Source organism: Sinohyriopsis cumingii, chromosome 1, assembly GCF_028554795.1.
Source record: "Sinohyriopsis cumingii isolate HCF-2022 chromosome 1, ASM2855479v2, whole genome shotgun sequence".
NCBI lineage: Eukaryota > Metazoa > Mollusca > Bivalvia > Unionida > Unionidae > Sinohyriopsis > Sinohyriopsis cumingii.
The window spans coordinates 72,283,636-72,305,435 of record NC_142961.1 but is presented as its reverse complement, the minus strand read 5'-3'; the positions used below and the strand labels follow the sequence as shown (position 1 = coordinate 72,305,435).

Here is a 21,800-nt window from a genome sequence, read left to right as displayed (position 1 = left end):
TGATATATAAATGAAAGGACAACAAGATTTGACCAGACATGACACATACCCAGTAGACTAGTTGCACTTTGACTTTGGAAGATAATTTAAATTTTACATTTTTGCAGTGGTTATGATGGGGTTGCAGGCAGAAAGGATGGTTCAGTTCAGGATCCTATGGGTCAACAATTTTCTGTGTCTACCCACCCTTACCTTCCCATTGTACTATTTTCTGATGGCTTTGTGGTGACAATGGTACAGCTTCCTGCAGACATGACATGTACAATACTGATGCGAGACTTGGTCCTGGAGTCAACACGACACCTCCGTAAAATCACAGAGCAAGAGAATCTGGACATCAGTCTAGCTGATGCATACAAACTCTCAAAATGTAAGATTATTTATTTGGTCAAACTTTCTAGATTTTTATTCTGAAAATACAGGTAGCAAAGATAAGCTTTCCACTTGTTATATTTCCTAGGGCTGCAGTGGATACAGTATGGAACCAGTTACATAATTTCATTGTCTATTCACGGTAGCTATTTTTATTTCTATGTCCCCTTCCCACTAATGTGGGCATCTTGATTTGGTTTTGTTCATCCATTTTGAAATTATTAGCCAGGCTGTGCAAAAAGAACCCAGTATAGATAAATGAAATTAGATGTGCATATTTTAATACATAATTGTATGGTCTGATTTGACTTTCATGTCATTATAGCAATTTGTTATGCATTATTGAACATTTTGGCTGTATACCCTCTATAAATGTAAACCCTGTCAGCACATGTATACAAAACCACAATAAGGTAGACAAAATGAAATGTTGTATACTTGTCTGTATACATGACTTGATTAGATTTTCATAGTTTTATAGTGGTTTTTCAATTTCATTTGGGGAAAAAATTCTTTAAATGCAACCACTGCTTGCAGCAGAGATATTAATTTTGTTGTGTCTGTCAGTCCATCTGCAAAATCTGCTCAACATAAATCCAATTGTGCAAATGCCGATTTTTCCATATCTACAAACTGCTCAAAAATGAGATGTCAAAACATAACAATTTGTACATGTCCATCTGCAAAAACCATTCAACATGTATATCAAAATTTGCATGTCGTCTGTCTGTCCTTCTGCAAGAAGCATTCATGCATACATACATCCAGTAAAAGCTGCTAACCCAGTTTTAAATTAGTTGCCGAAAGAAAGCAAAACAACATATGACTATAAGATTCTAATCTTCAAAACTATCCTTTTATCTGCTTTTAAGCCATTAAAGTATTTGGGTAGGTATGTTTTGAAGGAATATATAACCATATATAAATAGGAATTAAAAGCTAGTAATTATCTAATAAAAGTGCTTCATTTCCTTTTTTGTGCTTTTTTTTTGGTGTAATATAGAAACTTGTGTTTATTTACTGTATAGCTTCTGCTCTGGTCTATACTTCATGATTCACTCATGTGATGCTTGAGTGATGTTTGTCTGTATAGGCAATCCCTTGGCCTTCCTATGGGTAAGCTGTAACTAGAATTGATTGTTTGTTTTCCTGTTCATAAATGTAGATACTATTAATCATACTTCAGCTAGAATTGATTCTTTAGTGTCCACTTTTTAATCATTTATAGGTATGCTCTAATCTACCTATACAGGTAATGTGCTCCTCATTACAGGTAGTTGTCTGCATGGGTGACTCTGCACAAATGCTCACTTGCTCATAAAACAGGACACTTACTGCACTATGTGTATAGAGTATCTTTTCTAAATCAGCTTAATACACCCCTTATATGTGGACCCAAAATACATGCAGTTCTGACCTGACAGTTTAGTTTCACTCAGGACTGTACCCTCTTTCATTGCCAAATTACATGCAGTTCTGACAAGACAGTTTAGTTTCACTCAGGACTGTACCCTTTTTCATTGCCAGATTACATGCAGTTCTGACAAGACAGTTTAGTTTCACTCAGGACTGTTCCCTCTTTCATTGCCAAATTACATGCAGTTCTGACAAGACAGTTTAGTTTCACTCAGGACTATACCCTCTTTCATTGCCAAATTACATGCAGTTCTGACAAGACAGTTTAGTTTCACTCAGGACTGTACCCTTTTTCATTGCCAAATTACATGCAGTTCTGACAAGACAGTTTAGTTTCACTCAGGACTGTGCCCTTTTTCATTGCCAGATTACATGCAGTTCTGACAAGACAGTTTAGTTTCACTCAGGACTGTACCCTCTTTCATTACCAAATTACATGCAGTTCTGACAAGACAGTTTAGTTTCACTCAGGACTATACCCTCTTTCATTGCCAAATTACATGCAGTTCTGACAAGACAGTTTAGTTTCACTCAGGACTGTACCCTCTTTCATTGCCAAATTACATGCAGTTCTGACAAGACAGTTTAGTTTCACTCGGGACTGTACCCTTTTTCATTGCCAAATTACATGCAGTTCTGACAAGACAGTTTAGTTTCAGTCAGGACTGTACCCTCTTTCATTGCCAAATTACATGCAGTTCTGACAAGACAGTTTAGTTTCACTCAGGTCTGTGCCCTCTTTCATTGCCAAGAACCAGGCTCTCATCCATAGGCAACCAGATGGTTGTAATGAAATCACTGTCTACTCTGGATATGTCAGCCCAAGACAACCCACAAGATCCAGTACAAGTTTTGAAGTGGTATCTTAAAATTACAGTCAAGGGAGATCACACTTGTTTTTATCTCAACCAGGGACTGGAAGATATATCAGCATAGACATTTTCGTCCTGGATAAAGTGGGTTATCCACTCTGCATACTGAGGTTAGAGCAGCTGCCACAAGCAAAATGTTTATCTGGAACTATTCTCCAACTGACATTAATCAGACCATGGGATGGAGATCAGAATTCACACTCTAGCTTTTATTGCTGAGATATGTCATACCAAAGGGCTCAGTTCAATCTATTAGGAAATATATCCACAGCTTAACACTTCATCTTTCCAGGTCACTTGATGGCTTCTTAAGACGTAGCTTCACAACATCCTCTTGAAAGGGGGGGGGGGATTTCCCCTATTTGAAGCCACTCCCCAATAGATTAAACACCCCTCCAGTTGGGTTACATAGAAGCAGTCCCACATACCTTAGGGGAATGGTGATGGTATCTCTGGGGAAAGGGAATGTATCCCCCTCCACCTCTTACCTATTCTCCTGAGGTATTATGGTTGGATAATTTATTTAAAGAAGAAAACATTTTTTCCTAGTAAACATGTTTCTTCGAGAATACTTACCCAATTATAATACACATACACCCTCACATCCTCCTAACAGTTACATCCCCAAGGGGAGATCACTCTGCTCAACTGTTACCTGGTGGGAAGATAACTTTTAGCTTATTAGCTAAAAGTTTTTAACCTGGGAGGGCTGGATTTGTGGGGTAGTGATACTTCTCCTAAGATATTATGATTGGGTAAGTATTCTCTAAGAAACTTATTTTACTAGGAAAAATTGGTTTCCAAATAAGGATTAAAAGCTGATATTTAGTATTCTAGTCCTTTTAAATAGGACATAAAAGCTGACATTATACAAGTCTTTTTAAAAAGGGATCGAAAGCTGATATTTATTATACCAGCCCATACTGTCATTATTTAATTTTAAGATGGGGAAGGGTCAGCTGTCCCTACTTCAAATCAGCTCATCAGAATTACTTAATAACCTTAATAACATATCAAATATATGGCAAATGAGCCTTACATTTCTAAAATGTTGTAATCAGATAGCAACTTTGATTAAATGTCAGCTTCTGAGCATAAATTTTGTTCCTCTTCTTTTGCAGAAATGAATTCTTCTGGTTTTGTGTTCGAAAGAGTCTTGTCTTCATTGTCAATATTTTAATATGAAAGAAAATTTCAAATAAATATATTTTGCACTTTACACTTCCTTCTGTTTATCGTATCTGTGGGACTTTTTTCTGATGTGAGTCATTAAAATCTATTTCCTTTGTGTCTGCTTGCCTGTTTGTTTTTTAAAATCAGATTTGATCCAGAGCTATAAATTAGTAACAAGTAGGTCAGATTGAAATATGTTACATAATACAGCAATATATTAAAGGCATATGGACTATTATTTTCCTAAAGCTTATATGTTAAGACAGCACTGTTCATTCTTCATGTTGCACCCTGTTTTCTTTTAGTTGTCTGCTGTAGCAGGAGCATTTATTAACATCTTCAGTTATGTAGTTTGCTCCATAATTTTTTTCTTCGTTACAGCCAAAGGAGCAAATAAAGCAAGGAAGAACTTTGTGTTTGAGGACAACAAAAACTTGAATGCCACTCAAGACAGCGAAGCAAGTATAATTGAGGAAGATGAGAAATTCAGTCACCTGGGTATTTTGGACAATCTTGATGCTGGACAGATTGTATTTGGCCAACCAGAGTTGATACCTGTCAATCTGGACAAAACATTTACAGGACTGAATGCATCAGAATCTTTGCTAAAACATCTTGAGGAGGCGCAGGCATCACTGTTTGCAGCATGGAAGCTTGCAGCTTCCTTTGCTGATACTTGGACCTCTGATGTAGACAATATTGCAAAGCAGACAACAAACAACATCACAAAAGTTTTTACTGTTATTTTGGATTGTCCTGCAGTTGGTGCTGTCCTTATGTCACACCAGAGTTCAACCATCCAGAACCCACGTGTATATAATGTTCTTTCAGCATATAAACAATATCTACAAATTTTGCGATTTGACATGGTAAATCAGCACCTACTTCCTATTATTCTTAGACTGGTTCACAAAACTGTTAATCTGATGTTAGTGAGTAAGGAACTAGAGAGAATGGATCCCAGACTTAAAACCCTTCTAGGCTGCTACAGCATCCTCAATCATGCCAGCGCAGTGTTAAATAGGATCTATACATGGGTGCCAGCTGCCAATGAAAGCATAGCCTCACCACAAGATGTCCCAGTTCAGGCTAATGGTAGCAAGAGATTTGAACCTGCAGTTTTGACTAAAGTTCAGAGGTACACAGGGAATAGTATAGCTGATGGAGTCAACCTAGATTCTCAAGGACATCTGCCAGGGAGAAGGTGGGTTTATTACCCTATTTCCCTTTGTAATATGTACACCAAATGTGAAAAGTGTAGACCCATATCTTTCATACATGATGTGCTGGCAGATCATGATCTATGTTGTTCTATTAATATCATAAATAGAACACAGTAAACTTAAGCAAATATGGTACATTGATCCCTTACTATAAAACCCCTCAGTATTCTGCTGTCTCTCTTATAACATGGGTATGGTCATGAATCCAGTTAAATTGATCCCTCACTAAAAGCCCTTTAGCATAATACTGTCCTTCTCATAACATTGGTATTGTCATGGATCCCATTAAATTGATCCCTCACTATAAGCCCTTTAGCATAATACTGTCCTTCTTATAACATGGGTATGGTCATGAATCCTATTAAATTGATCCCTCACTATAAGCCATTTAGCATAATACTGTTCTTCTTATAACATGGGTATGGTCATGAATCCCATTAAATTGATCCCTCACTATAAGCCATTTAGCATAATACTGTTCTTCTTATAACATGGGTATGGTCATGAATCCCATTAAATTGATCCCTCACTATAAGCCCTTTAGCATAATGCTGTCCTTCTCATAACATGGGTATCGTCATGGATCCCATTAAACTAATCCATTGTTATAAATTCCCTCAGTGTGCTGCTGTCCCTCTTGTAACATGGTTATTGTCATGAATCTCATTAAATTGTTTAATTTTTGTTGGTTTTTTGTTTGTTGCTTTAAAAAAATATTTTATTTAATTTCAGTTCATGGCTAATGAGAACAAATATTATGTAATTATTTATTGTTAAAAACCTATTTTGGTGCTTTTATGCAATGTTATAACATCCTTCCATATAAGGCTTCTCACTTGTAATTCCAGTTACTTTTATGACTTTCATATAAAGAGGGATCACTGTATGTTGCCCATGTTGGTGAATGCCAATACATAAATATTACTTTTTGCACTACACCTTGCCCATGTTGGTGAACACTGATACATAAATATTACTTTTTGCACTACACCTTGCCCATGTTGGTGAACACTGATACATAAGTATTACTTTTTGCACTACACCTTGCCCATGTTGGTGAACACTGATACATAAGTATTACTTTTTGCACTATACCTTGCCCATGTTGGTGGACACTGATACATAAGTATTATCTTCTTCACTACACCTTGCCCATGTTGGTGAACACTGATACATAAGTATTACCTTTTGCACTATACCTTGCCCATGTTGGTGGACACTGATACATAAGTATTACTTTTTGCACTATGCCTTGCCCATGTTGGTGAACACTGATACATGCGTATTACTTTTTGCACTATACCTTGCCGATGTTGGTGGACACTGATACATAAGTATTACTTTTTGCACTTTACCTTGCCCATGTTGGTGGACACTGATACATAAGTATTACTTTTTGCACTATGCCTTGCCCATGTTGGTGAACACTGATACATGCGTATTACTTTTTGCACTATACCTTGCCGATGTTGGTGGACACTGATACATAAGTATTACTTTTTGCACTTTACCTTGCCCATGTTGGTGGACACTGATACATAAGTATTACTTTTTGCACTATGCCTTGCCCATGTTGGTGAACACTGATACATACGTATTACTTTTTGCACTATACCTTGCCGATGTTGGTGGACACTAATACATAAGTATTACTTTTTGCGCTATACCTTGCTTTGTGACTATGTGTCAGCTACCTGTATCACCAAAAGATTTTAGGAACTAGTAGCCAGACTTGACTATATTTTTGTTTTAATGCACAAACACTCATAAATGGTTGTGGCTTCAGAGGATTAAATACAGGTCAGTGGTATTTATGGCTGCTTTTACAATTTAGTCCTGCATAACAGTGTTGTTTTAGAGTTATTTGAACTTATCTGCATACAGTCCTAAGCAGTCATGGTTACAGAGGATTAAATAAACACCAGCAGTGTTCATTTGTTTTTGCAAAACAGGCATTCATAGCAGTGTTGAAATGCATTCTTTTGCTAACAAGATCATGGTTGCTAGTTGTGTTCTGCTGGTGGTCACTGACAGCAGGCATTTAAATAATGAAATTGATCCATGCAATAATGATTGTGGTTGTAAATTACAGGTTGTCACTTAAAGCAGAGGTTGCATAAGACAGGTCTCACTGAATTACTTTTTGTGGTAGAAATTTATGATAACATGGTGTCCAAATTGTTTGCATGTATGAATCACAAAATTCATCACGCCACTCTTCTCAGCTTGATAAAGGTTTCCACAAATGCATTTATTTAATACAGATAGATAGTCCTTATTGTTCTCAAGCTTTTTCTAGTGAATGTGATGTATTTTAAAAATTGGACCTGTTAATAATTCCATGTTTCTTCAGTTGGTTTTCTAGTCTTTTTCTTTTATTAGTGTTTCAGTGTTTTCATTTTCTTACTTTCCTGCTTTTACTTGAAAATAAAATGTAATTTTTCTTTGTTCAGAAGTATTCAGATTATTTGGAGCTTAAGATTGTTACAGTTCTTCAAAAATGTTCAATATCAGCCAGTTGATGGAAATGTTGAGGTTTTGTATCCTTTTGTTTATATCTTAATGTCATAAATACTTCATGATTTTTTTTGCAACCACTAGACAGAGTTCTCTCAAATGTTACTTTGGTCTGATTTACTCTGTCTTAGGTAAGATATGGATAAACTCAGATGTTAGTGACATTCACTATGGATGGTAATTAAACAGATAATTTGTATGTTAACTGTACTCAGGCTTTGGAGCATACTTTCTTTCTAATCAAATGTCCTACTATATGCAGCAATTTTTTAACTCCCATGTTTGTAATACTTGGGGATATAGCTCCTTGTCCAGCTGTCTGACTCTCTGTCAACACCACTTTGTCTGTCACAAAACATGTTCATTCCTGTAGAATTACACTCAAAATTGTTCAAGGTATTTAAATTTTGTGCATTCAGTATTGTTTATGTTATCATGAAAATAAAGTGTTATAGAAGTATTGTATAAATTGAAGGCTACTAACATAAGTAGTATACAAAGTGAAGAGTGCTGGACCATGTGGTACTTCGAGTAAGTCTTTATATCAGTAGTATACAAATTGAGAGTGCTGGACCATGTGGTACTTTCAGTAAATCTTTATATCAGTATTATACAAAGTGAGAGTGCTGGACCATGTGGTACTTTCAGTAAGTCTTTATATCAGTAGTATACAAAGTGAGAGTGCTGGACCATGTGGTACTTTCAGTAAGTCTTTATATCAGTATTATACAAAGTGAGAGTGCTGGACCATGTGGTACTTTCAGTAAGTCTTTATATCAGTATTATACAAAGTGAGAGTGCTGGACCATGTGGTACTTTCAGTAAGTCTTTATATCAGTATTATACAGAGTGAGAGTGCTGGATCATGTGGTACTTTCAGTAAGTCTTTATATCAGTATTATACAAAGTGAGAGTGCTGGACCATGTGGTACTTTCAGTAAGTCTTTATATCAATAGTATACAAAGTGAAAGTGCTGGACCATGTGGTACTTTCAGTAAGTCTTTATATCAGTATTATACAAAGTGAGAGTGCTGGACCATGTGGTACTTTCAGTAAGTCTTTATATCAGTAGTATACAAAGTGAGAGTGCTGGACCATGTGGTACTTTCAGTAAGTCTTTATATCAATAGTATACAAAGTGAAAGTGCTGGACCATGTGGTACTTTCAGTAAGTCTTTATATCAGTAGTATACAAATTGAGAGTGCTGGACCATGTGGTACTTTCAGTAAGTCTTTATATCAGTAGTATACAAAGTGAGAGTGCTGGACCATGTGGTACTTTCAGTAAGTCTTTATATCAGTATTATACAGAGTGAGAGTGCTGGATCATGTGGTACTTTCAGTAAGTCTTTATATCAATAGTATACAAAGTGAAAGTGCTGGACCATGTGGTACTTTCAGTAAGTCTTTATATCAGTATTATACAAAGTGAGAGTGCTGGACCATGTGGTACTTTCAGTAAGTCTTTATATCAATAGTATACAAAGTGAAAGTGCTGGACCATGTGGTACTTTCAGTAAGTCTTTATATCAGTATTATACAAAGTGAGAGTGCTGGACCATGTGGTACTTTCAGTAAGTCTTTATATCAGTATTATACAAAGTGAGAGTGCTGGACCATGTGGTACTTTCAGTAAGTCTTTATATCAATAGTATACAAAGTGAAAGTGCTGGACCATGTGGTACTTTCAGTAAGTCTTTATATCAGTAGTATACAAATTGAGAGTGCTGGACCATGTGGTACTTTCAGTAAGTCTTTATATCAGTAGTATACAAAGTGAGAGTGCTGGACCATGTGGTACTTTCAGTAAGTCTTTATATCAGTATTATACAGAGTGAGAGTGCTGGATCATGTGGTACTTTCAGTAAGTCTTTATATCAGTATTATACAAAGTGAGAGTGCTGGACCATGTGGTACTTTCAGTAAGTCTTTATATCAATAGTATACAAAGTGAAAGTGCTGGACCATGTGGTACTTTCAGTAAGTCTTTATATCAGTATTATACAAAGTGAGAGTGCTGGACCATGTGGTACTTTCAGTAAGTCTTTATATCAGTATTATACAGAGTGAGAGTGCTGGACCATGTGGTACTTTCAGTAAGTCTTTATATCAGTATTATACAAAGTGAGAGTGCTGGACCATGTGGTACTTTCAGTAATTCTTTATATCAATAGTATACAAAGTGAGAGTGCTGGACCATGTGATACTTTCAGTAAGTCTTTATATCAGTAGTATACAAAGTGAGAGTGCTGGACCATGTGGTACTTTCAGTAAGTCTTTATATCAGTAGTATACAAAGTGAGAGTGCTGGACCATGTGGTACTTTCAGTAAGTCTTTATATCAGTAGTATACAAAGTGAGAGTGCTGGACCATGTGATACTTTCAGTAAGTCTTTATATCAGTATTATACAGAGTGAGAGTGCTGGACCATGTGGTACTTTCAGTAAGTCTTTATATCAGTATTATACAAAGTGAGAGTGCTGGACCATGTGGTACTTTCAGTAAGTCTTTATATCAGTAGTATACAAAGTGAGAGTGCTGGACCATGTGGTACTTTCAGTATGTCTTTATATCAGTAGTATACAAAGTGAGAGTGCTGGACCATGTGATACTTTCAGTAAGTCTTTATATCAGTATTATACAGAGTGAGAGTGCTGGACCATGTGGTACTTTCAGTAAGTCTTTATATCAGTAGTATACAAAGTGAGAGTGCTGGACCATGTGGTACTTTCAGTAAGTCTTTATGTCAGTAGTATACAAAGTGAAACTGCTGGACTATGTGGTACTGACAGTAAGTCTTTACGTAATTACTACACAAAGGAAGATTGCCTGATTTTCAGTAAATCTTTACATCATTGGGGGGACTGGAAGGGATATACCATCTTGATGACTTTTGTATCTTTAGTAGGTAAACAAAGTGTGGTTTACATTTTTGTGAGAGATGTGGCAAGCCTTGCCCATTACACTTCATACTACTTAAGGTGGGTTTCCTTCTTTTTTTGTGTTCATGCAAGGGTAGATTATAATACCATAAATCAGTAGTGTAGTGTCTTTAAATATTACGGTAATCTTTAATTTCAGCTTATTAGTGACATGATATTGTAGCAAACTAACAATGTACAAAAATGTAATTTTTCTGGTAAAAATACTATGCAGTTTATACTTGCATGATATATTATATAAACACATATAAAATAAAGCATGGTAACTTTATTCCAGGACTAATAAGTGTGACTTGTTTTAATAAAATTATAGTCAAACATCAGTCACAATATATTTTTTTAAAAATTCCATATGTACACCTACTCACTCTTTAGCATAACTTGACTCTAAATAAATGGTGGCTTCTAATGCCTAATTCTGGATTCTAGTTCATACTTCTAGATTGAGAATCATCCATATGCATAGTAGTTTGAGTGCATGATCCATCTATTACGAACAAGTTTTGCAAACAATATTTCACTCACAAAATATACAGAAATGTTATCCAAGCAAATGTTTTTGAACATACAGTAATTAACCCCATTATTTGTTCCCAGGTTGTGTGCCACGTGGCAGCTGTTATACAAGCATCTCCTATGGCATCGGAAGTCTTTGGCTGAAAGTGTTAATGTAGATCCTCGGGAACTGGACCAGTTGACCAAGCTGATCTTCTCTGTACAAGAAACTTTACAGGAAGTTGATGGAGAAATCACACCAAGCAGAGCCACAAAAGTAACTTCTGGTAAATCTCACAACTGAAAGTATTTGTGATGTATTTGGTTTCAGTTTCAAAATCAGATAAATCATTTTTTTTTAAATTTATTCTAAAACATGACTATTTTGATCTTACATGTAATTTCCAGAACTATCATCAGTTATAATTCAGTGGAGACTTTGATACATAGATAAAGTACAGAATTATAAACTCCTTTCATGTATAATATCACTTTTGTATCCTTTTCTCTTTATTAATAACTTTTGTTGATGAGGACAAAATTTTTCACTTCATGGAATGTCCTTTGAAGACAGGTTATAATGTGTGTGTAATCAAAGCTATGTTTTTGGATTTTTACATTTTTTACTCTACTGCATCACAAATTTCAACAGTCTGTTATTATTATTATTGTTATTACTATTATTGTTATATTATTATTATGTTGTTATTATTATTATATTATTATTATTATTATTATTATTATTATTATTATTATTATTATTATTCATTAGAGCAATTAGTATTGAGATATTGGTGATATATGTACATCATGATTTCACTGGCAATGCATTGTTCCAGAATTGAACCAAACATGGCCTTTAGATTCCTTGTATCTCAAAGCTGAGTCAGATTCCTTGTCTCACAAAGATAAGTCAGTGGAGACAGACAATTTTTTCAGTAAGAGTGTGACAACTGGGATATAAATGTGTGGTGACACAGGTGTTGTAGACATATTCTGATACACTTGCAATACACTGCACACTTGTGACACAATGGGAGCAGGCATATTTTGACCACATATTGAAAGTGACACATTGTGACATGCCTTGTATACATATAATCTGACACATTTATATTTGTAAAACTCAGACACATTGAAAATTGATATGTTTTGACACACTTGGGTTTGACTGAATGCATATTTTGATAAATTGAGGGTAGATCCATTATGGTACAATGAAGTCAATATTGTAGTTCATTTGAAGTGCAAACAATTCAAATCACAGTGTATTTTGACTTGACACTGTGACTTGGGGTAAACATATAGTTTATTTTGATTTTACACTGTGATTTGGAATCTACAACGTGATTATACACATGCAGTGACACATGGGAAATATACCGCTCTGGTGGTCTAGTGGCCAGAGTGTCCGCCTTGGATGGGGGAGGTCGTGGGTTCAATCCCCCACCAAGTCATACCAGAGACTTATAAAAATGGTACTAACAGCTGCCTCGCTTGGTGCTCAGCATTAAGAGGTTAGTGTTAGGATTGGTCAGCCTGGTGTCAGGATAATGTGACTAGGTGGGACATCATGCTACATGTCTGCGGCATGATGTCCAAGTGCTAGACATCACTATAAACTGCCACACTGCAGATATTGTAGTGATATGACTGAAAAATCATTAAAGCTGTGTTAAAAATCCAAATCTCTCACACATACACACACACACACACACACATGGGAAATAGATGATTTGTAACCAAAGTGCTGGGTCAAAAGTGAGTAGCCACTCACTTTGATGTCATAGAAAGAAAGCTAATATAATTGCCAAACAATCTTACAACAAACATGAAAAGGGTATTTAAGCATCTAATGCATGGTAACTGACCCCTTACTTCTTATCATAGTTTGTAATTGTTGGGTATGGAGTCATAAAGTCCTGTCTGGTTAAGATTTGTTTGAGAGCATGAAGTCGATAAGACCTAGATTGGATTTCCTGTAGTCTTTGATTTGATTCTTTTCCATATATTCTCAATAACATTGAGGTCCAGGATATGTATTGGCCATTTTCAACTTTTTTGTCCTAGAAATAGGTATGTCTGTTTTGCATTTGGAAACTTATTTGCAAGATGCTAATACACGTGGATAATAATTCATAACTATGCAGTAACCATTTGAAATTATATTTCACTATATGACATCAAAATGTCTTTCTCAGGTGGCTACTCACTTTTGACCTGGCACTGTAAGGAGGAGTTAGTATGCTGTGATTCATAAAAGTGCATACACATTAATGACTGAAGTAATAAAAAAGCTGAAGCACTGGGAATAGCTGCTTTTGGACATACTGTTAATAATGTCTTTGCTTCCCATTGATAGTAGACCTATTTTTACACACTTGAAATAAACATAATGACAGCATGTTGGAAATAGTACAGAGTGTTTCAATGGGAAATTGTAATATAGTCCAAGTCTCTGATGTCACTCGATGAATGTGTTATGTCTGAGCCAAGTGCCTATTGACAGGTCCAAATTTTGCAACCTTAAATAAGAGGCATCAGTTGCCTGCCTATATTCCTAACCATGGATCTATAGAAATATAAAATTTGCTTGCTTATGTTCCTAACCATGGATCTATAGAAATATAAAAATTGCTTGCCTATATTCCTAACTATGGATCTTTGGAAAATTTGCTTGCTTTTATTCCTAAACATGGTTCTTTTGAAATGTACAGTTTGCTTGCCTGTATTCCTAACCATGGATATATGGAAATGTACAATTTGCTAGCCTGTTTTCTTAACCATGGGTCTATGGAAGTGTACAGTTTGCTTGCCTATATTCCTAACTATAGATCTATGGAAATGTACAGTTTGACAGCCTGTTTTCCTAGCCATGGATCTATTGAAATGTACAATTTACTGGCCTGTTTTCCTAACCATGGATCTATTGAAATGTACAATTTACTGACCTGTTTTCCTAACCATGGATCTATGGAAATGTACAATTCACTGGCCTGTTTTCCTAAACATGGATCAGTAGAAATGTACAATTCACTGGCCTGTTTTCCTAACCATGGATCAATGGAAATGTACATGTACAATTTGCATAGGTTGATAGCTTGATTACTTATGCTACTGGTAATTCATTTAAAAGTATGACTCTCTAATTTAGTATTTGTTTTGTACTGTTTTTGCAATACCACTGTCATTTCCTAATTTCCTTTATTTAGTCTGTAGATTGTTCACTTTTTTTCTTATTTTGAGGAGAGGGTACATGTTTTAAGGTAGAAAAAAGAAAATGTTTGTTTACCAAATTTTTAAAAATACTTTTAGTTTGCTTCATATAGCCACTATTGTGCTGATATGGCATTAAATGATATTCAGTTTTTGCAGGTTTGCAAGGAGGATCATGGCCCATAAAAATGCCTACACATGTCACATTCACTCAGAGTGAATTTGTTGCCTTGTAACTATGTTTTCAATAGCTTAATTAAAAAAATAAATGCTTACAAACATCCTGTTCTTTGCTTGCTTATGTTTATAAACTCAGTTCCTTTCACATTGTTGAGTATTTGTTTCCTTTAGTTCAGCAGGAAATACAGACATGAGACTAGTAACTTGTTCATGTCCTCTGTCAAGAATATTCTAAATTTGTGGGAAATACCAATTTGCTAGATTATTTATAGATATCAAGAAACTCAACTGTAAGCTAATGTATCAAATTTTTACTATTCTTTGAAACATAACCTTGGTTCTTTGTTTTATTTCTCATCTTAAATCAGCAGTATTTGTTACTGTTTGCTGACTATACAGTGATCATTGTCTAATTGATGCAGGTGGTGTTGTCAAAGATAATCTGTGCCAGCTAAAGTTTTGATGTGCCTGTCATAATTACAATGCCTTGTCAGGGTGAATTTTATCATAGACATGGAGATTTATTTTAGAGGTGTCATGATAAACCAAAAAAGAGAAAATACTAGACCAGAAGTTTCTTATGGTGCATTTATATTGTCTGATTGTGATTCTGTGATTCTGAATAGATATAGTCATACAAAATATCAACACGGGCTGAGTAAGAAACTCCTACACTGAGAGAGACAAGATATCCATCATGTAAGCAATAAGCACTGACAGAAAAGAACAAATGTCAAATGGTGATTAGTGCATTATCCAAAAATGGTAGAATGATTTTTCATGATGAAAATGTTAGCTGAGTCATTAATATTTTGAAAGTTAGGATATCACACATGCTTTACATGGAGTTTGTCACCTCATGCTAGGTTCAAAATTTGGGCATGCATTATACATAAGTGTGCATCATGCACACCAAAACTACAGTAAATGTTTGACATTGGTGACAACATTGTACTTATATGGTAAGCAAAATATATCTAAGAGAGTACAAGAAAACTAACACATAACCATTGCCGGACATAAAGATAAATAATTCAGTTGATGACATGCAAATCACACATTAACATTGATTCTTGGCTATGAAATACAGATCAGCAAATTCCAACCCATGTTTGGTGGTGGAGGGCACAATTTGTACTTTCACTGGCAATAGGCTCTGACATTGCCCAATTGTGGGATGATGTCACAAGCAAAATATATGTTGGTTTGTTTTTTACACACAGGATGCATGTAGCACATTGACAGAGTTGATCAGTTACCATTTATAATCATTTATTATTCAAGTCTGATTGCAAACAACACGGTCTGTGTTGTTTCTTCTACTGATTACTCCTTACAATCTCCATGGACACAGATCTGCCAGCACATTACCATATATACTCATTTTTAAGTTGAGTCAAGCTGCAGTCAACAAAGATCCTGATATGCCATAGCATAATGCACCTGCAGATCAGTGGCTATGTTGTTTCTTCTACTGATCTGGGTCTATGCAGTTTGCATTGAACTCATCTTATTTAGTGAATATATATAGTATGTGATGTGAAATTTGGGTCTGTGTAGTTTATGGTTGTATCAGACTTGTAAGGGAATATATTTACTACTACACTTTTGGTTGGTTTCTTATCATTTCAGTTGTCATAATATGTATTGTTTTTTATTTTACTTGTATATTAGTTTGGGTAAACATCAACATCAGTACTTCCACTTTTGCAAAATCATTACTTAGTGAGCAGCTGATGTGATGATTACAATGTGATACCTTTGATATGTCACTTGTTACCCAAGTGTACGTTAGTGCTCTCAGCACTGGGAGAAGATTGGATATCAAATGATGTGGGTGTGTCTTTCTTCTGTTATTAAATATTTTGCAAGAAGTTATGGATTGCTTGGACCCTTATCTATGTAAAGCTCTCCATTTGTCCCAGTAAAATGTTCCAACATTTCATAAGCAGTCATCCTTTGGTCAGTTTTACATGCAAAATACAGCATTTGCTTGAATATGATACATATGCAACTATGAACAGTATCAGAGAATAGGTCAAAAGATCAGAGTCTTGTCAGAAGCTCAATATAGCAAGTACTTTTGGTAATTTTTTTTGTGTGCTTGTCTATACATCGGTACATCCATCCACACCTAAAGGTCAGTGTTAACATTATTTAGAAAAAGCTTAATTTTAAACTTTATTACATTCTAGGTTGATTAAAAGGTGGTCTTGTATTTATGATACCATGCCTAAAGCATATAACCTGATGTACTAGTAAACTGCTCTGGTGGCCTAGTGGTTAGAGTGTCTGCCTCGGATGTGGGAGGTTGTGGGTTCAATCGCTAGCCAAGTCATACCAAAGACTTACAAAAATGGTACTAACAGCTGCCTGGCTTGGCGCTCATCATTAAGAGGTTTGTGTTAGGACTGGTTGGCCTGGTGTAAGGATAATGTGACTGGGTGGGACATCATGCTACATGTCTGCAGCATGATGCCCCAGTGCTAGACATCACTATAAACTGCCACACTGCAGACATCATAGCAATATGACTGAAAAAATTGTTAAAGCTACGTTGAAAATCAAAATCACACACACACACACTGATGTACTAGTACATCATATAACTGAAGAACTGGTTCTATGATGTTCATAATATGGTATAGTCCACATGGGTAAATAAAATATATTGTGATGGTAGGAGTTATCATAACAAGGTACAGTGTTGCTTCTAGGGTGCAGGTTTGCAGAAACCCTGTGGTTCATGACAAGCTGGCCTAAATTGAATAAACCACTGTTAAAAGTCCCATAGTCCTATTATTTCTGGTGCAAATTCTGTAATTGGATGCTGGATATTTTTCTTCTGTGAAAAGAAAAGAATGAATTTGGACTAAATGGTCTACAAATGCAGATATATTTCTGTTCTCATCATGTTGTGTAAGTCTTTCAACAAGGACATCCCCCCTTTTCAGTAATGATCATGTACCAAAATAATCAGCTCATTGCAGCATTTCAGATATACCGGTATAGTTTTCAATCCTATCAAACCTGAAGCTATTTAAACCTTTCCATAAACGAGTTCATGTCCATGTAACATTTCTATATGCTGAAAAATGTAAAGAAAGCAGACATTTTTCTTGCTGTTACACATATTTTGATTGGAACAGATGAAAAACTATTTAATTCCTGTATTATTTTTTGTTGATGAAAAGTTGGACCTTTAGTGACTATGGTCTTGAACAAAATTCTGTTTTCTCCAGTTTACTTTCAAGCCTGATAACTTAAAGGTACAGATCCTGCTTTTAAGTTAAAAAAAAATTCTTTATAGCTGAGACGTGATTATCAAAGTGAAACTAAATAGCAAAAGATTTTTCATATCACCATATTGCTGTTTTGATGTGCTGAGTCAAGAGGAACACTGAAATTGGCATTGAATATCAAAACTAAATTTTTTTAAATTGAAGAGAGATCAGAAGGCAATTAATTCCTTGTTGAAGTTGAATCAGATGATTCCAGTATAGTATCCCAGTACAGCAAGTGCTGTCAGTAGTGCTAAAATGTGTGCATAACTTCATCTGAACTGGCACAGGAAATGGTTGTGGTCAGAAAATTCAGATGCTGTTTAAACTGTATGAAACACAAAAACATAATCACTTTTACTGTAGGATGCAAAAACTACTGAATCAGTACAATAGACAGGCACATGAACTCAGCTTCCTGTGAAAACACAAGGATGGTACAATATTTTTCTTTAGCCCTCCCATCTCACACTACACACAGCCTATAATCAGTTAATGGCTATTAAATTTCTTCGGTCATGCATTCATTCACATCGAGATACCCATACGTTCTTGTATGGTAAAAAAACATCATACTACAACATGGTATCAATTACTTCTTATACATACGTCAATAAATTCTGTCACATCAATACATATTCCTAATCCTGTTATACTAAAGAATATCACAATAACTGATGCATTTCTTTACCTTACAACTCATACAAAGTACACAAATATTCAAATATCCATGCTCAGATATATGTATACATCCATATTAACTAATCTTACACACTTCAAACATTTTCCAACTTCACAATTCAAGCATGTGTAAATTCTAACATAACACATTAATAAATGCACTAGTTTACTATGAAGTAACCTAATAGTGAATTACAAAATTCATTCTGACCACAAGCTAACAATCTACATAATTCTGCTTCGCATCTAATAATTCTCTACATAGGCTCAAGCCCATTTCTCAAATATGCATGTAAATGAAATACTACAAAGGTAATTCTACATACTAAATGATGCTAGTAATTAAATATACTTACTACAAATAATTACAATTATGATGCCTTAATATTCTGCAAAAATCGAGCAAATAACTTACTGACCTTTTTGAAGCTTTTCTTTCATTAGAATCTATCTAGAAGTGGCTCTCTCACAGTAACCCATTGCGTAGTAATCTTCCTGGGGAATACTAAATTTTCTCTTTAGAGTTATGAAAGTTATTATTCGGCCTGCATTGTAATCACACCCTTTATCTCAGTTCCGATTGAATGTCACTGTGAACCAATCAAAGTTAGCAGAGAATGTCGCTCTCACTGTCTGTCAACATGGGTATGGATAAGAACACTGCGGGCTTTCCTCTGATCTTAAGACTAAGCTGTAACACATAGGTGTGATACAGCAAGCCTTTATCAAATGATGCGAGTGGTTGCTTTCACCAACTCAAGTTTCACTTCTCTGGTGGGTCACGGTAACATTGCATAAGAGTTTAACACTAGCCTGTAGCAATCTGTAGACATCAAACACATGGCCGCAGTAATATTTCCAAGACAGTAGGTTATAGCTTATACATGACTTTATAGCTGGGGCTTAGCAAACGTGGCAAAGAAAATAGAGGAGTATATGATAGAATTCATGTTGGTAGGAATTATCATAACCAGCTGCCTCTATAGTCTTTTTAGATATGAGAACAATGGGGTAAATATGGTATATGGTAAAATTGATGGTGGTAGGAGTTATCATAACAAGCTGTCTCTATAGTCTATTTAGATATGAGAATAATGGGGTAAATATGGCATATGGTAAAATTGATGGTGGTAGGAGTTATCATAACAAGTTGTCTCTATAGTCTAAATAGTCTACTGTATGTGTATGACCTTTTTCATCACCTGACAGTTGTCTTAACATCACAGGATGTTAAAATATTTTGATTTGTGCATCACCTGGTTTATGAGTTTGTATGAGGGGTGGTGGATAGCTGAGTGGTTTAATGTGCTTGCATTTACCAATCACTGCCATTTCACTTGTCTGTGTGGATTTGAGATTTGGGCTTGACCACTGTAGTTATTTGAGCAAGCCTGCAGGTAGCTTCTCATGGGTTGGTGGATCTCCCAGTTTTCCAAGGTTCTTCCTCCACCAGATATACTGGCTGGCATGTATAGCCTATCATGTACTGAAAAATGACATTAAACCCACAAAATCACAAAGTACGTGTTTGTATAATGTCTCATGACATTACAATTGTCTGCTATTTACTATCACTTTAATTTCAGCAGTTACCTTATCTTTCCACATTTTAACAAAAATATGTCCAAGTTTGCAACAAATCTCCAAGTTTTCAAGAATAAAAACCCTGACAATAAACCAAATATTATATGCTGTTTCTAAATATGTAAAATACTCATGGATAAAATCAGAGATGTTTTATTTTCTGAAATTTTGATTTGGGATAAAAGCATTGAAGTTTTCAAAAATTTTAAAACTGGTTACTTTTTTCTAGCACACATACTTTCATTGAAGTAGATGTACTGAAAGTATAATATTCAGTTTGAAAATTTGATGTTGAGTTTTTTGCTCAAAAAATGTTTAAAGAATACACAGCCTGCCTTTATATTAAATATTATCAGTTGGTTGTTTTGAGCCTGGGCTGGAGTTTTGTGTTCAGAATGTTTCAAGAAACACAGCCTCTTTCAATATTCGGGAATGTTTTTGAACAAGAAAATGTAGCTCAAGTTCAGAAATCCAAAAATATCTTTAACTTGAATTGGAATAAAACCAGAATAAGAGAATTTTTAGAGTTTCTTTACAAGGGTCCCTCTGCCAGACCTTTAGATTCTGTTTGACATACATACACCCTAAGTATCAAATTTGATTTTTGTTGTATTGAGCTTGGGATTGTATTTCTTACTCAGACATTTCAAGAATGCAGGATCAAGTATAGTTAAGTATAAAATAAGACATTTCTTTTTTTTTGTCTATATTTTCCTGTGATTATTTTGACATCAAAACAAGGTTTCCAATTTTGTCAGTATTCTTTCAGACTCAAGGTTCATTTTGACTTATGAAATCTTCTTCAGACCTGTTTTTGTTTTTGTAGTCAGTTTTTGCTTAGATTGTTAATAATTAACTTTCACATTTTCATACAACTTGTTTTGTTTTCAATAACAATAATGTTTGTTAAATATAAATTAAAATATAATGTTTTACTGTATTTCAGATCTCTTGTTGAATTTGTTTTGTTTTAAATAGACTTTAGAAGGAAAGAAGTCATTGAAAATTGTTATTACAGGAGACAAATTGAGTGTTGATGGAGAGCACACGCTGGCTGTGGAAGCATGGAAAGAACAGCTTAAAAATATTACAGGTGAAGATAAATAATCACATGTTGCAGCATTTACTTCAATTTTTTTATAAAAACATAATTATTCTTCATTAGAAATTGTACAAGTCTAAAGTTGGCAGAAAACATGCATATTATATTTGCTAGAGTCAAAGAATTTTCAGCACCTTCCTATATCATTATTGATTTTGTCATCGACTTTAAAAGAATTAAACGAATCTACATCATTACTTGTACCTTATAAAACTCTCTGTTCTGTAGTTGATTAACCAATGAACTTTGATTGTGTGAAGAAAACTAGCATCAAGAAACAAGGCCAATTCTTTAGAAATAGTTACAAGAATTTTGTGATGTTCCTCCAAACTTGAGAAGCATAATGTTTATGAAATTTTTATTCCATCTTTTTACATTGTAACATACTGTAAATCAGAAGTATTGGTGGGGATCAAATTTTAAGTAAATAAACAATTTCATGGGGTCACTCTGTTTACTGTAACACCGATAATACTGTTTTCCAAAATGGATTTAATTTAATCATTGATGATTATTTCTTACTCTGCAGTAAATATTCATCCTTTTACCACAAGACTAGTTAAATGAATGTCTGTAAATATGTTGTTTAACACAAACTTTCACCAAAAAAAGTAATTTCATAAATTATATTAAATGCAGCATGAGAAAAGGGACCTACTGGCATATTTTATGGATTTTATCATTTTACATGGCTAGAGAAAAGATTGATCAATGTTCAGATTACATTACAGGAACTATAGCTTT

At 34.9% G+C, this 21,800-nt stretch overlaps 1 protein-coding gene across 1 annotated transcript in view; it reads left to right on the top strand.

The window, feature by feature from the left end:
• Positions 1-21,800, top strand: part of LOC149807106 (uncharacterized) — a 166,214-nt gene that overhangs the window by 29,461 nt on the left and 114,953 nt on the right. The window contains exons 8-11 of the mRNA XM_089962073.1: positions 108-370; positions 4,215-5,037; positions 11,115-11,299; positions 20,973-21,047. Coding sequence (XP_089818199.1) covers positions 108-370; positions 4,215-5,037; positions 11,115-11,299; positions 20,973-21,047 — 1,346 coding nt within the window. The remainder of the gene's footprint in view (positions 1-107; positions 371-4,214; positions 5,038-11,114; positions 11,300-20,972; positions 21,048-21,800) is intronic.